At 53.5% G+C, this 18,140-nt stretch overlaps 5 protein-coding genes across 5 annotated transcripts; 3 read left to right on the forward strand and 2 right to left on the reverse strand.

Moving 5' to 3' along the window:
* Positions 1-441: 441 nt before the first annotated feature.
* On the forward strand, positions 442-1,640 carry GCG54_00008009 (uncharacterized protein; the record flags this gene model as incomplete). Its single annotated transcript, XM_045407982.1, has 2 exons — positions 442-595; positions 691-1,640. 2 exons carry the CDS (start codon positions 442-444, stop codon positions 1,638-1,640), a joined length of 1,104 nt encoding a protein of 367 aa, XP_045265654.1.
* Positions 1,641-3,813: 2,173 nt separating this feature from the next.
* GCG54_00008010 (Methylenetetrahydrofolate reductase 1) lies at positions 3,814-5,717 on the forward strand (the record flags this gene model as incomplete). The annotated part of the gene is made up of 2 exons (XM_045407983.1): positions 3,814-5,512; positions 5,569-5,717. The coding sequence occupies 2 exons, from the start codon at positions 3,814-3,816 to the stop codon at positions 5,715-5,717; spliced, it is 1,848 nt and encodes a 615-aa protein (XP_045265655.1).
* Positions 5,718-6,584: 867 nt separating this feature from the next.
* On the reverse strand, positions 6,585-11,487 carry GCG54_00008011 (Dicer-like protein 1; the record flags this gene model as incomplete). Its single annotated transcript, XM_045407984.1, has 4 exons — positions 6,585-8,177; positions 8,227-9,789; positions 9,842-10,950; positions 11,004-11,487. The coding sequence occupies 4 exons, from the start codon at positions 11,485-11,487 to the stop codon at positions 6,585-6,587; spliced, it is 4,749 nt and encodes a 1,582-aa protein (XP_045265656.1).
* Positions 11,488-12,932: 1,445 nt separating this feature from the next.
* Positions 12,933-14,033, forward strand: GCG54_00008012 (uncharacterized protein; the record flags this gene model as incomplete). Its single annotated transcript, XM_045407985.1, has 1 exon — positions 12,933-14,033. One exon carries the CDS (start codon positions 12,933-12,935, stop codon positions 14,031-14,033), a length of 1,101 nt encoding a protein of 366 aa, XP_045265657.1.
* Positions 14,034-14,357: 324 nt separating this feature from the next.
* GCG54_00008013 (uncharacterized protein) lies at positions 14,358-17,204 on the reverse strand (the record flags this gene model as incomplete). Its single annotated transcript, XM_045407986.1, has 2 exons — positions 14,358-15,995; positions 16,050-17,204. 2 exons carry the CDS (start codon positions 17,202-17,204, stop codon positions 14,358-14,360), a joined length of 2,793 nt encoding a protein of 930 aa, XP_045265658.1.
* Positions 17,205-18,140: the final 936 nt, after the last annotated feature.

The raw sequence follows: 18,140 nt of genomic DNA on the forward strand, positions 1-18,140 counted from the left end.
GATTGATTGAGAAGGCCTCTGGATATTCCCAGAGCAGCAAGGCTCTCTATGCGAGACCGACGGAGCTAGATGAAAACGGTACGGTAGCTCAAGACTGACTGGCGCTAGGCATGTCCTGACACTGTGAGAAGGAAAGTCGAATGGAGAAAATGGTAGGGAGAACCCGTTTGTGCACGGTGGAGCGCGCTTCTGCGCGTACTCCTTATCCGTTATGCTTACACAGTGAACATAACGCTGTTTTTAACACAGTGTAATTCCCCATCCAGTCAACGAACATGCTTAAATAACATGCCGCCGAGACGATGCCAGAGTTCCAACCCGTCACAATGATACGGATTTGGCCATAGAGGAGCACAGCAAGGATCCGATCTTTCTTGCCGTTTCGATACTGCCGCATCACACAGAATCTTACACCAAGGGCCAATCGTTGTCAAGAGGACCATGGCAGACACGGCTAGCTCCACCGCGACATATAACCGGCCCAGGACACGGCAGAGGGTTCACAAGGCCCCTCCGTCCTTACAGGTACCAGATATTGAAGAGGACGCCTCCGAACGGAAAAGAGTCCTAAACGTATTGGCTCAGAGGAGATACAGTAAGCTCACCTCTCCCTCGCTTCTTTCTGGATGCGCACGCCTCATGAGGCCGTTTGCTCTGCGTGTCTGGGCACGTGTGGCTGATCTGGAACAGGGGAGCGCAAGAGACAAACCCGTCTCGCGAAGCAGAAGCAAGGGAGCGGCTCAGAAACTCAACTGGCCGAGACAGTTGCTGACCGCCCTGCCGCTCCTCTTCTCCAAGACGTTGCCAGCCCGATTGTTCAGGCTGCAGACGATTTCCTGCCCCTTAGCGGTGGTGCAGGGGACGCTAATGCGGCGGCGTTTGGTCTGGACGGGGCTGCGGCCTGGGACGGCGATCTGTCGGATGTGACTAACATGCCGGGCAACTTCATGTTCGGCACAATGACTCCGACGATGCTGGATCAGGGGCTGGGAGGCAACGTGGCGGTGACAGCTTCGTTCAGCTCGGCGTCTACCATCGACCCAGCATCTCTCATGAGCAGATCGGCGTCGTCCATGTCTTCGCCTCCCACCTCGCCCGACTTTCCCGACAGCTACCTGCTACCAATGAGTGACCTCAAGGTACTGAAAGGGCTTCTTCGGATCGCGACCAGGCTCGGATCCTACTCGGTAATGTGGGACCCTGCGGCCAACTCGCCGTTCAACCGGGGAGCTGGTACGCCGGCCGAGCTGCTCCCCGAGACGTGGAGACCAACGGCAACGCAAGCTCTTGTGCCCCATCATCCGATCATGGACTTCCTGCCGTGGCCGGGGGTGCGGGACCGTATCATCGACTTATTCAGTCTACCCGACGCGGCACGGCCACCGGCAGCCCGGGGACCGCTTGGGCTCGTGAACTTTGCTTACGACCTGGAGGATTCATGTGAGGGAGCGCGTATCTGGGGTGCCGACCCATACGATGCGACGAGTTGGGAGATCGGCCAGGCACTTTTCCAGAGGTGGTGGTTTGTCTTTGATAGAGCTGTTATAGAGCAGAGTAATAAGTGGCGACGGTTGAGAGGCGCCGCGGCTTTGCGGCTGCAGCCCGGAAGTGTGGTTGAAGAGGCGTCCGATGGCAGTTGAGCAATTTGCATGGAATAGACCTACAACAATTTACCTGTCTCAACCCATGTGATCTTTCAGCGGCTTCGGTAGTAAGCTTGTTGAACGGAAAACGCGGTGCTTGCGATATTGCCGCGGCTGACTTTGGAGCGGTTGCCACACTTCTTTTTCACGGAGGCCAGGCAACAACAACTTCACCGCATGAAGTAGAAAAGGCAAGTCGTCCAGTCCAGGACAAGAAGCCGTAGCCGGAGAATGGTTAGCAGCGCGACATGCAGCACGCAGGCAGGCGGGCTAGTGCATGTAGTTGCGGGTTGAGAGGAGCACGGGAGGAGCTCATTGGCCTTGATCGGAAGCGAGCGTGGGAGTGGGTGATCGGTTGAATGCAACTCGAAACTTGTAAAGGCAGAGTGTCTCGGAGTGAGAAACCAAAGTTCCCTGTATCTTTTGGTTGTTTCGAGAAACGCCGGGTTAGGTTGGGCTGGACTGCGCTGAACTGGAGTTTTGGACTTGGGTGCGGGATTTCGGTGCTGAAGCCCTTATTGCGTGTCGGATTCGGAAGCGCAGAGGGCTCGGGGTAGTCGGCCGTCATGGAACGGAGGTTGGGGTGGCCGATGTATCAAGAGGGCTCCCGATGGCCAACCTTATTGAGAGAAGCATGAAGATGAATCCCATGGTGTCTGTGACAATGTTTTGTTTAACACGTCACACAAGCGACCGACTGACAGTTGCAGCCGCGGGATTGTCCCATGGGCCAGGGATGAGTTGCCCAACAACCTTTGCGGCGACTTTTATAGTTGGTTTGACAAACGTGGAGGTTGTGCTACTCAGGGCGCCCGGTTTCTGTCCGTCTGAGGATTGCGTGCTTTTGGTGTGTTGTCGAGTTTGAACTGGTCTCTGCGCCGTTCCCCGGACGGTAGCAAGGTAAGTTGCAATGCTTGAATGCGTACAGCAGGTACATACGCTGTAAACAGCCAATTGCAGGAGCCGTTGGCCCCCATCGCCCATGAACATGTGTCATTGATAGGAGAAACAGAAACAGAGACGGGGAATGGAGGGCAAGGGAAGAAAAAGAAAAATGGAAAAGAAAAGCGGGTATCTGGAGCTGGAGACTTCCACTTTGGAGAGAAACACTGAACGGAGGCTGGAGGTGGCCGACGACCGCTCCGTGCACAGCGGCCCTGGTCCCTGTTTCCTGACTCCAAGGTTTCGGGGGGCAAGAGAACGTGGCGTCATTGGCGAAAGGCTTGGACGGAGGGACCTGCCTCAACTGCCTCAACCGGGTCTGGCGGTAAAGCAGCGCACTGAGGCGGTCACCGCCTGCCCATAGTTCCTGTTTCCAGCGTTTCTGCCGCACATCCCGCAGGAAGGTACGGGACTAGGGATCCACGATGGAGGGGTAAGATACGTACCGAAGGGTACCTTAGGTGCGCTACGTACTCGCAGCGCAGTGCAATTAATCGCCAAAGCGGGGCATCGACCCTCCATCTTCGGAGCTCAGCAACGTTGGTTCAAGCAGAGACGCAGCGTTCCTACCTACCTGCGACCTCAGGTACCTCGCGGCACCCTTACCCACGCTTCGCTGTTAGTGGCCGCTGCCGCTCGTAGTGGGGGTGCAAACGGGAAAATGGTGGGTGGTTGTGCTGTGCCACTGGCTCTGCGCTTCACTCCCAGGCTCCGGGACTCTTTCCCCCAAATTTTCCAACTTCTCTCCATCTCCAAACCTTCTGCCAGACGTCCTAATCCTTTGAGTTGCCTTGGAGTTTTGGACTGTGCCTTCTTGCAGATCCAGGGACCGGTGCCAGGAGAGAATTTCGCACGTCTATTCCGAAGAGATTGTCTAGTAAGCATAAACACCCCTAGCTTGATTCTGTCTCGCTGCTTCGCCCTCCTGCCGTGCCTCTCAACACGCCTTTTAACCCCTCGAACATTCCGTCCCTGCAGCCAGTCATTTCACCCCGCCCTCCACGTTCTCCCTTCCCATCTGGTCTTCACACCACGTCTAAATAGCCTCAATTCCATCCTACACTTTGTCGGTTGTCTGCCCGCAGCTCGCGTTTTGCGTGCCATTCAATTGGATCTAACGTCTTCTCTTCGCAGCACCCCACGAACCTAGAGAGCCCTTTGGCGGCCGTCATTTTCCTCTTCTGCTTCTGATCCACCCTTCTCATATTTCTTCAGTACCACAGTCAACATGCATATCAAGGCTATGCTCGACGAGACCCGGAGGACGGGTGAGCCCTCCTTCTCATTCGAGTACTTCCCCCCGAAGACCGCCCAGGGTGTTCAGAACCTGTACGATCGTATGGAGCGCATGTACCACTTCGGCCCCAAGTTCATCGACATCACCTGGGGTGCCGGCGGCCGCATCGCCGAGCTGACCTGCGAGATGGTCCTCCAGGCCCAGTCTATCTACGGCCTCGAGACTTGCATGCACCTGACATGTACGGATATGGGCCTGGAGAAGGTCAATGACGCTCTGCGCAAGGCTTACAAGGCTGGCTGTACCAACATCCTGGCCCTACGTGGCGATCCCCCAAGAGAACACGAGAAGTGGGAGGCTACCGACGACGGTTTCCGCTACGCAAAGGATCTCGTGAAGCACATACGGGCCACCTACCATGATCATTTCGACATTGGCGTTGCTGGCTACCCTGAGGGCTGCGACGACAACAAGGACGAGGAGCAGCTGCTGGACCACTTGAAGGAGAAGGTCGACATGGGCGCCAGCTTTATTGTCACCCAAATGTTCTACGACGCCGACAACTTCATCCGATGGGTTGGCAAGGTGCGCGAGCGCGGCATCACCATTCCCATCATCCCTGGCATTATGCCGATTGCCACCTACGCCAGTTTCCTGCGCCGCGCCAAGCACATGAACTGCCGGGTTCCTGACGACTGGATGGCGGCTTTGGAGCCTGTCAAGAACGACGATGTGGCTGTACGTGAGATTGGTAAAGGGCTCGTGGCAAACATGTGCCGAAAGATCATTGCCGCGGGTATTCATCACTTGCACTTTTACACCATGAACCTTGCACAGGCCACAAGAATGGTGCTTGAGGAGCTTGACTACATGCCCTCTTCTGAACGCCCTCTGAAGCACGCTCTCCCCTGGAAGCAGTCGCTAGGTCTCGGCCGTAGAGAGGAGGACGTGCGGCCCATTTTCTGGAAGGGCCGCAACAAGTCCTATGTGCTGCGCACACAGGACTGGGACGAGTTCCCCAACGGCCGCTGGGGTGACTCTCGCTCGCCTGCCTTCGGTGAGCTGGATGCCTATGGCATCGGTCTGACAGGCACCAATGAGCAGAATCGCAAGAAGTGGGGCGAGCCCAAGTCAATCAAGGACGTTGCCAACATCTTCGTCCGTTACCTCGAGACCGAAATTGACAATCTCCCTTGGAGTGAGGCTCCTCTGACCAGCGAAGCCGACGGTATTCGGGAGGAGCTCATTGGTCTCAACAAGCGCGGCTTACTCACGATCAACTCGCAGCCTGCAGTCGACGGCGTGAAGTCATCTCACCCGGTTCACGGCTGGGGTCCGCCGAACGGCTACGTCTACCAAAAGGCTTACCTTGAGCTCCTGGTTCACCCCGAGTTGTTCCCGGAGATCGTCGCTCGCATTGAGAAGAACCCCGACATGACGTACTACGCCACTACCAAGAACGGTGCTCTCACATACAACGCGTCTAGCGACAGCCCCAACGCTGTCACCTGGGGTGTGTTCCCAGGCAAGGAGATTGTGCAACCAACCATCGTCGAGGGCATTAGCTTCATGGCATGGAAGGACGAGGCCTTCCGTCTTGGTACCGACTGGGCTCGCTGCTTTGAGGCCGGAACTCCCAGCAGAGTACTGATCGATCGTATCATGAACGAGTGGTACCTGATCAACATCGGTTAGTTTGAATGACTCTGAAAACATGCAATAGATTAAGCTAACTTTGCTCCTCAGTCAACAACGATTTCCACCAGAAGACTGCCCTGTTCGACTTGCTGGATGGTCTTTCCGTCCAGGAATACACCGATATCCCTTCTGAACCCCAGGCGAATGGGGAGACGGAACTACAAAACGGCACCACAGGCGCTGCTGTCACCGCTTAGGTGACTTTTGATTCTTGCTCAACTTAGTCAACCCCCTTTACAATTTTTTTAAGTATGCATCATGAACGGCGTTTTCAACAGGTCAAGGATGGAAAAAAGGGGGCTCAACTTGTGTTTTTTCAACAAAAAGACACTCATACCGAATTCGTCAGGCGATGAATTCAAACCTCGTATCACACAGCACAAAAGCCTCGGAGAAGGGAGAGCGGAACGGAATTGGAAGGAGCATGCATACAATCTCAACGATACCCCCAACGGACTATGAAGGTTTTTTTTTCCCCAACGAAAAAAAGAAGTCTTGGAAGCTGCGACAAGAGCTAGGAGTTTCAACACGGGTCTTTTTTTTATACAAAGATGAGAATTTTCTTCTACTTGGTTTATTTCACGTTTAATAGCACCTCGCATGCTATGAAATGCGAAGAGACGACGGCGAGAGGGCGGAGGAGGATTGACAGAAGGGAGTTGGAGTGACGGGGATGAATAGGGAGGAAGAAGGGCGGGGATGACTGATTGACTAGAATTTGGCCTGTCCATTTAGTCTTCTTGCTGCAAAGCCGAATCAACTTGGGCTTGACTGTTTTCCCCACAGTTACTGCTATCTTAACGACTGCTTGATGTGAACGATAGAGACTGCTCCAAAACTGATTTTGGACACAAGTCAGATTTGATCCACCTGGCAAGGCCCAGAATCTCGCGTGCTTCAAAGTCCAAAATTGAAATTGCAAATTTGCCGCTGTCTTTCCGTATCTACCTATTCGTGCCTACCTCGATGAGACCATCTCACCGCGCACGAACCTCGAGAGCAAACCTGGAGTTTCTTTTCTAAAAATTCCCTGCCAAATACGTCCTCCCCTCCATCTCTGCACCTTATACTGCAGTGCCATGGTTGATCGCCCCGGCCTCCTCGCCTTCAGTTCCCTTGCAGTCGCATGCAAACTTCTTCTTGTACTCATCAACAGCGAGGCCATCCAACTCAGCAAGCGCCCGCTCTGCACCTCGAACCTTTGCGTATCGTCCGCTCTCCGCCGTAGTGTGGTATCGAACCTCTCCATGGATAATGATCCCACAGAGCACATTGGTGCCGGTAAGAACGCGAGCCCCCTCTCCTGCTGGGGGTGCAACCTCGGTCGTCATGATTCGGTACTCTGTACATTTGAACTCCTTCTCCATCAAGTGACTGAGTCTCGTAACGGGATGCTTTTTGGCGAATGAGTCGTAGAGCGACATGTCAGTGAAGAACGGTCGGATATGTTTGTCAAAGAACTTGCGGACCTCGTTGTAGTCGTAGCCCGAGTCGACAAAGACGGCACCAACGTAAGCCTCCAGCACGTCAGAAAGGTACTTGGGCGAGTGCTTGACGTTGATCCAATAGTCTTGAGAAAACATTCCCGACTCGGCTGACTCGGCCTCAGATTCCGCCTCTGCCATTGCCAGGTTGAGCGAGGACACGTATTCTTCCTTTTGGCTCAGCATTGCGGATGTACCCACCAAGATATGCTTGTGAAGGCCAAGCTTCACAGATAGACTGGCGAGGAATTGATTGCTGACCATGGCCATCTTGTGCTCTGTGAGCCACTGCGGGTCTGCGTTGGGGAATTTGTTGAAGAGGAAATCGACGCAGACCATGTCAAGAAGCGCGTCACCCAAGAACTCCAAACGCTGGTAGTTTGGCAAGCTCTCGTATGCTCTGGGATACGAAGGATGATGGAAAGCACTCCGGAGTAGAGCAGGGGATTTGAACTTGTATCCCATCGACTCCTCGACTTGCTGAGCCACATCGCGCTGGATTGGGGTTGGCTTTCGGAACTGCCATTCAGGATGCCGATATCCAGCGAAGTAATCACCCCAGGAGGTCATCCGATGGGTCTTCTCCTTGACCATGGCGGTCACGGCACGAATGGCCATGTCGTAATTGTCAGAGTCTGCGTATGTAAGGTACGCGGCGCCGATGAGAGCCTCGCACACATCAGCGATAGACTTATCCGCCAGAGCATGCTTGTTCGCAGGCTGACCCTGTTTGCCCCTCCTCAATTTCAACCCCTGGGGGTACCAGCTGCGGCGGTCGAAGCTCTGAGACCGCACGTACTCTTGAAGTCCCCTATCAACTGCCTTGTTGAAAAGATTCTGATTACAGATGAGGAGCATGCGCTGGACGTGGTATTGGAACTCGTCATCGTCAGGCTTGGATGTGAAGATGGCGATGGTCGTGGCCATCTTCAAGAAACAGTCACCAAGAAACTCCAACCGTTCGTAGTTCTTGCCCATGCCGCTCTGAAAGTTGATCTTTTCCTGGTCATACTCGTCGCTGTTGTCGGAATCCTTTGTCATGGCTTCGAGTGCCAGGTCCGGGCGAATGGTGAGGTTCAAGTGCTTACAGGCATCTAGAGCGATCATGACAGAGTCCATGCGATGGATAATGGCCGGGAAAGCAAATGCCAGAACTACTGTCTCAATTGGAAGCTGCGATTTTTAGTCAAATCCCTACTTCTTATGGCAGTAGAGCACTTACAGTTGACACTCTCATAGGCTGCAAAATGACATAGCATATTCTGGATTCCTCGGTCGTGGTCTCGATGAAATCGTCAAGGAGATTTCGTCTCAGCGAGACAACCTCGGCTTCGATGACGGGCTGGTCTTGACGCCATGTGAACTTCTTGCGGCTTTTCGCCCAGAGACTGACGCTGTATTCGGTAATGTTCTTCTCGACGTTGGCGTCTCGCCATGACCTGTGGCCAGGGTCGGGGACTCCGTCGGGAACCATGTCCAAGGGCTTCATATCTTTTCGAACACCACGCAAGTACAACTTGCGAGATCCTGCGTAGGGATCGGTGACGAGCTTGTCTCTGAAGAAATCGTCCGGTGTGGTTGCGTCCCAATCCAAAAATTCCTTGCCCTGCGTGGAGCGAAGATGCTCCCAATCAATCAACGAAGCTGGATCGTCGACTTCTGAAAGCTTTGCCGAGTGATAGACTGTAGCAGGGGCAAGAAAGTACGGCACGTCAGTAATTGGGGCCTCAAACTCCTTGCTGAAGACGTCTTTGAAAATGCGCAAGGTAAACTCTTTCAGGGCCTCGGAGTCTTCTGCAGACACCCGGATAGGAGTGGGCAAGGAAACTGAATAGACATCTGACTGTTGGTCATTCCCAAAGAAGAGCGGAATGGGAGGGAGGTCAGGAAGCATCTCTCTGGTGACAAGAATCAAGGGTCTTGAGTCCCGGCCAATGGATTCGGGATTCCCCATCCTCAGCACCGTGACGTAGACCATGTCCACCGGGCCCAATCTTGACCAAATGTCTGGCTTTGAGCGCATCTTGTACTCTGCCTTCTTATTCGAACTGACCGCAAGTCGGGCGTTGCGCATGACAGGAAGCTTCTTGACGAACACCGGACGCAGACGGTTATCGATGTACTTCTTCTTGATCAGTTCCTTGCACATCTCAAATGCCGCCGAGCAGCGCGCGTCTTGTTTCGTCGAATGAGGATTTCCGGCCATTGTTTGAATCGGGGATCTTGGTGGCAGTTGAACTTCCGCAAGGAACTTTTGGCCTTCATTTACAACCACGTACTCCGGCGCAAGCACCTCGTCATTAGATTGACGCAATGAAGAGGTGAAGTTGGAGAGCACCTCCAGGCTGGACATCCACGTCAATGTTGCACCAGTGGACGCAATGACATATGTCTTCTTTTGTGCTTCACCGTGAAGAAACAAGGCTGTCATGTCGACTCCGGAGATCTTTTTGTCTTCTGGCAGAGCTGTGCAGAATCTGCGCATCGTGACCTGGTCGCATTGGGCTTGAGCCACTATTCGGGTATGTCTCCCGTTACCACCTTCGATGAAGGTAAGGTACTCTGATTCCGCTCTACGTGCGCGACCTTTCGACTGAATGTACTGGATCGCAGACCTGTATAGATCAAAGCGAATGACGATACTGCAGTCCGGAATGTCTATTCCTTCTTCTGCAACCTGCGTTGCAAACAGGCAGTTGACTTTGCCGTGTCTGAACTTGGAAATGGTTAGGACTTGTTCTTTGAACGACATGTTGGCTGCGCCAGAATCGGGTCGACTTCCAATCTGCCAGGAAGAGTCAGCTTCAAAAATAAATAGAAAGCACAGAAGGACTTACCAGAAACTCAGCGTTGAGGAACGGAAGTTTCGTGGCCTCTTGGCGGAATAAGTCGGTCAAGAGCAGGGCTGTCAGGCGCATGTCAACGAAAACAATACACTTGTGATCGGTGGGTTGGGAGAAACGCGCACGAAGTTCCTCCCACAGACGAAGCACCTTGGTTGAAAGGTGATCAGGTGTCGGCAAGACTTCACTGAACTCGTGATTCTTGACAATCTCTCGAAGTTTCTGCACGGCTGCCGCCTCCTTGCCACTCATGTCGAGGCCGTAGTAGGTCATGTCAGTTCTGTTCGTCAACCGCAAAATCGTCGTGTCAGTGAGGAAAAGCTTCCAGAGTCGATCGGACAGCCATGGTCCAAGAAACGATGTTGCTTGGCGCGCAAAGAAGAGTTCCTTGCCGAAGTGGCAGTTGTGGCGGACAAGTCCAGCTACCTTGCGGTACAACTCTGTCTCAAATGGCATAGGCAGCATGCCGTAAAAGACATCTTTTTCCATGATGTTGCGCGCGTGGGCTTTCAACGAGGTTGAATCCTCCGGTATGGTCGCGATCTCGCTGTGTAGAAGACCCTCGAGGCGTGCAGCGGCGATCTTGACATCGGTCTGAGCATCCACGGGCGAAGCGGTCATGCCGAATATCTTTGGCCTCTTTTCAATGTCAGGCTCTTTGATGTAGTAGTCCTTGATGATACGTGCGTACGGATGGTCTTTCTTCGTATGATGAGCTTCGTCGAAGATGAGGAGGTTGATCTGATCCATGCGAATGTACGAGTGCGCCAGACATTTTTGCAAGATGGCCGCCGTGCAGACCACAACCTTGTTCTCTTCAAATTGCTGCGCCCAAAATTCGTGAGACCACATCGAGTCGAGCATGTCTCCGCAAAATCTGGCCACACTATGTCCCAGATTGCATTCGAGGACAGCATGTTGCTGGAACACGAGCGACACTTTGTCGACCTCGTTGGGAGTTAGTTGAGCCCTGATGAGCAATGAGCATTCATCACTCACCAGAAAGAAGGCAATGCGCCTGGGCTTGCCTGCTGCACGATCCTCAACTTCGTTCTGGAGAATGTGTTGCAGTAGCAAAGCAGCTATAAGCGTCTTTCCAGATCCTAGATACTGGTTAACATTAAATGACAGGTAGTGGGCGCGGCTTGAAGCATACCAGTGTCTAAGACTGCGATGATGTTCCTCGTCTTCGCCCTTTCAAACAGCTCAATCTGATACTCACGAGGAGTACCAATGATCTGCTTGGTGTCCTTCATAATGAGTCCAGCCGCGGAGAACTCGTCCAAAACCTTCTCACGGCTGTCGTCCAAATGAACATTTCTTGTGAAATTCTGCAGAGTTGCGAGGTCTGTTCTTGCCTTCTGGGAGATTGTCCGAGACTGAGCGGGGTTTTGGTGCCACTCGCGGTACACATCTTCCTCCTCCTCATCACTGTTATCATTGTGGTTTTCGTTATCTTCACCCGTGTCTCCAAAGACCTCCGACTTAGCGTCATGAAGATTTGCAGATGAGGGTTGGCTTTGACAATCAACTTTTGTTGACTCTGTGTTCTGAGTTCTAAGAATCGATGTAGGTGCTGGTCCAGTGGTTTCTGCAAGGCAGTCGGTCATGACGACCGGCGCTTCCTTCTTGACGAGCATGTTGGTGGCTCGGAGTAGGTTCTCTGATTGTGGCGATTGTGGTGAAACACAATCTCCGGGGATATGTCGTCCTGGACGATGCGCGTATGGTGAGTGGGAAGGTTCAGGAGGTTTGGGGTTGATGAAGTGATGCGTGCTCACCTAGATTGTGTCGGTATAGGAAGGCACAGGCGCCTACGTGATGGGAAGGTGGTACTCTTGCTGATTCAAGAATACAGCGTTCTGAAAGTCGAAGGTGGTAGAGGGCACAACTTGTGGCGACTGGTAAAGTCAAGATAACTTGAGTCCCCCAAGCCCCAGAGGAGGGTAGATCTGGCTTCACCCAGACACGGTGACCTATGCTTCAGAGTCTCTGAAGGACTTGTATAGCCTCAGGTCACTAAGGTGGTTTGTGGAAGGGTGAAAGGGTGAAAGGTAGAAGACTGTGGAAGAGCAAGAGGTGAGAAGGAGACCTGGAAGAAAGGCAGCAGCTTAGGTAAATAGACCAAAGGGTCCCGAGCTGGTGAAGTCGTCGAGAAGGAGCATTCAGCGCTTAAGAGGAAGGCAGGTATGGGTTGAAGAGGGAATAAAAAGGATTCACGAGTTGAGGCAGGAGTTTCAGGAAGAGAAGGCAGGAAGTACCCTGCCATACAATGTGAGGATGCTTTTCTGGATTACGGGAAGCGGCATATGAGCAAACAGGACAAAACTAGTTAGAACAAGATGAGCCGATTGTGATCCAATGACATCCAGGGATACAGCGATTCTTGAATTGTCTCTGCCCAACAAGTGATTCCATTAACATTCTGCTTGCGATAAGCCAGTGTCCATTGGTCGTGATCAAGTTGCAGGTTGAAGCACCCTGCAAGGCGTCCAATGAGCAAGGGAAAGGGTCTTGAGCTTGCGCCATTCTGCCGAATATTGTGGTGACATGAAGGTCGAAAGGAGTGGAAGAACATGCGAACTCTTGAACAGATTGCGATGTGGCCGAGTCTCATAATAGACGCTAACTGATACATACGTACCTACACCGAGGGGTGGCACGTCTGTTGAGTTCAAGTCGTCCATCCCAATTCCGTGCAGGGCCAAAATGTAGTTGCATCCAGGCCCCTGCACTTACCCCACCACCTTCCCCTGTATGGAAATTAGATAAGATAAGAAGCTAGACCCTGGAGCGGGGCACCCAACAGAGTGCCGTCGCCACCAGAGAAACGTCTGGTCGCCATTATTCTCGTGATACACCCGCCCAAGCAACAAGATCCTGTTGTTGAGTACTAGCCAGCTTAGCTCAAACCGTCATACGCCACCACAAGACTCGGTCGCCACTTGGAGATTATACGGGATCAGCGCCTCCTGAGACCCTTATCGAGAGATATTTAACTCGTGCGCCTTCGTATTTCCCCCCCAACCCCGCAAACCGCCGCTCGAACACACCCTGACGACCTCGCAATCGTTAGATCGCAAGAATGTCCGACGACGATCAACCCCAGACCTTAAAATCAGTCTTCGCATCAGCAGAGAAGAAGCGGCACACCCTCGAGAACTCCTACGAGGCTTCGTCTCCCACCTACCACGATGACTTGCGCACCGCAATCGCCGAGTATGAGGCCTGCCTCGAGATCGTCTCTCGCGCCGCCCTCTTCTCCCCCAACGAGTTTCTTGAGGATCTTCCGACCTCATCTCTGCCATACCTGATGATCACATCTCACCTCGCCGACCTGCACCAAAAGGCTCCCTCCCGCCGCCCCATCGAGCGCCGCGTCAATCTCGAGCGCGCCCGCGAGTCCTACGAGACCTTCCTCGGCCTCCTCGACTCCTACGACCTCCTCAGCGAAGACAACAAGAAGCTGTACTCACGGTACACGGACGACTCCGTCGCATTTTCCACACTGGGAGGCGTCGACCCCGCAAAGCGCCGCGACACCAAGATTGCCAACTTCAAAGCCGAGCGGGCGCTGAAGCAGCGGCTCGAGACGCTGCGTCGCGACCCCCGGTACCAGGACGATGAGGGCGACGACGAAATTGTGCGGGACCTGCACCTCGCGCACGCCGCGTATGCCACGCACATGGCGTTTCAGGGCCTGGAGGGCATCAACCGCGAGCTGGAGGTTTTGGCGCAGGCCACGGTACCGCTGATGCCGTCTCCGACGTCTGTCGAGGAGGACAACCGCCGCCGCGCCGAGGATCGCACTGCCGAAGGCTTCACAGACCGACTGGAAGCGCCGCGCCGGCTGCACAGCATGTTCGGTCAGCCAGGCGGCCCTTTGCTGACGAAGGAGGGCAAGCCACTGCAGCCATTCACCCTTGTGGGAAACAGGCAGGAAATGGCCGCCAACGTGTTCCGGCCCGGCCACAACCTACCGACGATGAGCATCGACGAGTACCTGGAGGTAGAGCGGGAGAGAGGGGGTATCATCGAGGGCGGCGGTGACGCGAGCTGGCACCGGCCAGAGCCGGATGAGGACGACTTTGACAAGGCGGACGAAGAGACGATGAAGGCGAGAGCCTGGGATGAATTCGTCGAGGCGAACCCCAAGGGCTCAGGAAACACGCTGAATCGGGGCTGAGCGCCAGCGAATTGGGGTCGGTGATTGGAGTACATATAGGAAGGATGGGAGTTTGCGCATAGATCAAAAGGGAAAATACCACGATTCAACGCCACGAGCTCTTTGGTGAGCCATAAATTCGAAATTTAAAACGTCCGCATTGACATAAGGTAGCCCATAATGCCTAGTTGCCTGTTTGTCATTGACTTCCGTCCTATTTCCTGAACCTCAAACTTTTCTCGTGTTTACAAGTGTACTTATCTCGATGATGGCACGCCCAGAATAGTTCATTACCCTTCTTGACGCCAAAAAGTTCGTAACAAAACCATATCCCCGATTACTCCCCTAAACCATGATTAAATCATCGTCTTCCTCCTCCGCAGAGCAAACGGATAGCGCAGCGATGACCGACGGCGCAGAAACAGTCTCTGTGCCGTCATTGTGCAAAGCGGACAGGTCGCGATTCTCCGTCGCGGACCCTGCAGCGACGATGTACTCAGGGGTTGCCTCCCTAGACCGACTCTCTTCTGGCCCAATCTCCGTCATGACTTCGTCCAAGTCATCAACATCTTCGTCTTCAAAGTTCAACGTGTCGGCATCCGACTGCTCAGAAGTCTCGTCGAGCACGACTGCACCCGTTGCGTTGGCGATAGATTGTCCATCTGTAGGAATGGCGTACTTTGCGTCGGTAAAATCGTACCCGCCATCAGTGAAAGACTCTGAGCGCATTGAGACATCGTCGGCTATGACCTTGCCTCGATTGAAGACCGTAGATATGCCGTCCTGGACATCCACACTACCGGGTCCAACGCTACTGGCCCCTTCCAAACGCAGCTCTCTCAAGACGCTGCTCACAGAACCAGCCGTGCTCGACGCATCTGATGCAATCGAGATTCCAGTGTGGTAAGCCGGTCCAGGCCCTGCCGGTCCATATTCGGCTGGGGGAAGAGATGGCTCAAACACACCGCCCGTGCCGTCGTCGTTTCCACCGGCCCAAAGAGGGAGGAACTTGTATTCATTGTTTGTCAGGGTCAGTAAAAGATGGCCGGTCATATTCATGGGTATTTCAAATCCGATACGAACTGAATCCTGGCTGAATGGGTGGAGGAGCGACTTGAGATTTTCTTGGAAAGACTCTGGATCGAAGGCGTGTTGCGAAACCATCAACGCTCCCCCCGGCCCAAGATTCAAGACAGCCCTCCAAGCCGGATCGCGTCTGAAGGAAGGATGACTGGTGAGTACATTTTGCGAGGCAATCCACAATTCGGTGGCCAAATGATAGAAGTTCAGGTTCTTCGTTCCGATCGTGAATAAGTTGAAAGTCCACGCGAGATTTCCCCACTTGTCCCTGATATTGTCGTATATGAAAGGACATAGTGCCTTTTGGACGTCATTGAAGTAGTTATACGTCAATTCAAAACGATTGAAGTGCTGGATATCGACGTAAGTCGCGCGATGATCGTCGATTCTGTTCAGCCGGTCGGCGTCCAGCAGTTTGCCGATTACTTCGATGACCACCTGAGTTTTCCAAACCTTCTTCAAGGCTTCGGCCAATCTAATGGCCTTCTCCTTGGCTGCTAGACAGGTCTGATCGTCGGGAAGGCTCGAGAACATGACAATGAGCTCGTGCAGGCGAATCCACTCGGGTATTTGCAGGTCGTCGAAGATGGTGTCGCTCATCAACTGCTTTACAGGCCGCGAGACACGCTCAACCATGGCCCGAGCAGCATGCTGAATGAGGTTATTGAGATCGTCGCCGGGATCGTGACGTCTGCGGCCAAACACTGTATAAGCGGCGGCCTTGGGCACTCCATTGGGAGCAGCAGCTTCTTCGATGGCCAACTCATTGACCAGGATTCGGAATGCAGAACGGGTGACATCCTCTGACTGCAAGGCTACACCAATCTGTAAGCTTTCTTCAGGAAGAACTTCAATGAACATGGTATTGTTAGCGCTCATGAGCCATTGAAGAACCTGGTCACGCTACGCTTTTTGTTAGCAGAGTCTCCCCGGGGCGATGTTTACGAGTGGACTTACGACGACATGCGTGCAATCCAGAATCTTCGCGACAGCCATCAGAGTCCAAACTCGAGGGGCAGAGTCAACAAGGACTCGCTTGTCGGAAATCATGTACATCAGGCGGAGGATATTCACGCGGTGGCGGACAGCGCAGTAGTCGGGAATCCGACGCCATGAAGGGACGGGCTCAGGTGTTAGATCCTTTTTGGACTTCTTCTCCAGCATCCTAGCAGCGGCTCCTTTGGTGGATGTGTATGTCCTCTCCGAGGACTTTGCAGTCTGTGGCCCAGTCTCTCGTAGGCTCTGTGCGATTGCTGTCTCGATCGCGCGTTCCATTGCGACATCTCTCTTCTCTGTGATCTGACGTGAGACCATGCCGTTGGGCGTGGAACCTGGCATTGCCGTTGCAGTGGCCTTATCACTGTCTTCCGGCTGAGGATCCTTCCAGCAACCACATATGTCATCGTGTCCAGAAACAACGTAGTCGTCAGTGCCGTACTTGTCGTACGCCGTCCACCAATTTATGATGCCAGGTGTCAGGGAGACTTCCGTCATCTGGAATACGAGGTCGTCACCCTCAGATGGTGGGGTCAGATCGATGACGAACTTGATACCGTCGGGGAGCTTGTTAACCAGCTTTCGCCGACGCATAATGCGGTATTGGTACGTGGGACTCAACATTTCAGCAAACTTGGATGATCCGGTTGCCTTGAGCTTCTCAGAGTGCATGCGAAACTCCACCGAGTTCCAGGCATAGACGAAGCAGTCGACATTATCGGCAGGCCTCGTAGGGGCCGGGAAGTCGACAAAGACTATGGTGTCTCCGTCCGAAAGTTCGTTCCGAATGTCATGGAGGAGGAACTGAGAATAACGGCGGCGCTCGACATGCGTCATGTCGGCCTTGAGAGTGAAAGCGGGTTGGGAAGTCGGCGCGTAAACATCTTCCTGTGATCCGGACCCGTTATCGGGATCGTCCTGGAGGTTGTCGTGCGTAGTGTCGGCGTCCTCGACGGTCTCTTTCGTATCGAAGAAACCATAGATATTGACCTCGTCGGTGTTGTTTGCGATTCCATGGTTGTCATTATCGTGGTCGGGAGCGTATTGATCCCAAGAAGAAGGAAGATCGTCACCCGACGGTGGCTCCATAGGAATGCCTCTATCCCAGTCGTTCATTTTGAAGGCGACGTCGAACGCGACGGGAAGGATGCTCGTGATTGTGCGAGGCAGTTGGACAGCGGTCGCCTGGTGAAATGTGCCGATGCAAGCGTGGAGGGTGCAGCAGGTCTGTTGCAGAGGCCCGAAACGGATGGTGATGCGGAATTGATGAAGTAGAATATCCGAGAGAGGAAGAAGGAAAAGACATTCGATTACTTGAGGCGTCTTGGTTGTCGTAAGTGAGGCGCACCGGGTGGTAGAGAGGTTGCGCAGCCTTGTCCAGGCAGCAAGGCCTTGAGGAGTCAGATGTCGATGCAGGTGAATCTACCTCAGGCTCCTGTACCCGGGGCGTGCGGCGGGAGTCTTTAAATGAGGTCGCAAAGGTTGAGTTCAAACGCGAAGGAGCTTCTTGGGTAGATTTCCGAAAGGAGCTTGTAGCTTCCAATGGCCAAGTCACCGACAATAAAAAAGTACGATGATAATGCACCCAGATGGCGAAGGTGAGATGCGGCGGAGGGGTTTGTAGAAGTGAGGTGAAGCATGCCTCACAAGTCTACCGACTTGGAGAAGGTACTTTTTATTTGGGTCGTGGCTGTTCAGGCAGGAGGTGAACACAAAAAGGGCATAAGCAAATGGAAAGGAAAGGCAGGCTAGGCAACCCGTGACCCTGCCTGCAGCTCTGTATTCGACATGGAATTCAAGTAGAGGTGGGTGGATGGTGCTTTGGACCCTACGAATACCTCCTCTACTTCAGTGTCAGCGTGAGACCCGACGTTGATTCGGTGTGGCTCGTTCTCCCAAGAAGAGCAGGTCACGTTTAGGCAGATACGTATATGGCCGAGAGTTACACTCTTCTTGTTTGGGAAGAAGATGAGAAGAGCCACATAGTGTCCGGGAAGGAATTTTAAGAAAGTCTCAACCGGGCCCTCTTGATCAACGACAATTTCAGCCCAT

This window comes from Colletotrichum gloeosporioides (genome assembly GCF_011800055.1).
Source record: "Colletotrichum gloeosporioides strain Lc1 chromosome Unknown consensus_35, whole genome shotgun sequence".
In the NCBI taxonomy this organism is placed as follows: domain Eukaryota; kingdom Fungi; phylum Ascomycota; class Sordariomycetes; order Glomerellales; family Glomerellaceae; genus Colletotrichum; species Colletotrichum gloeosporioides.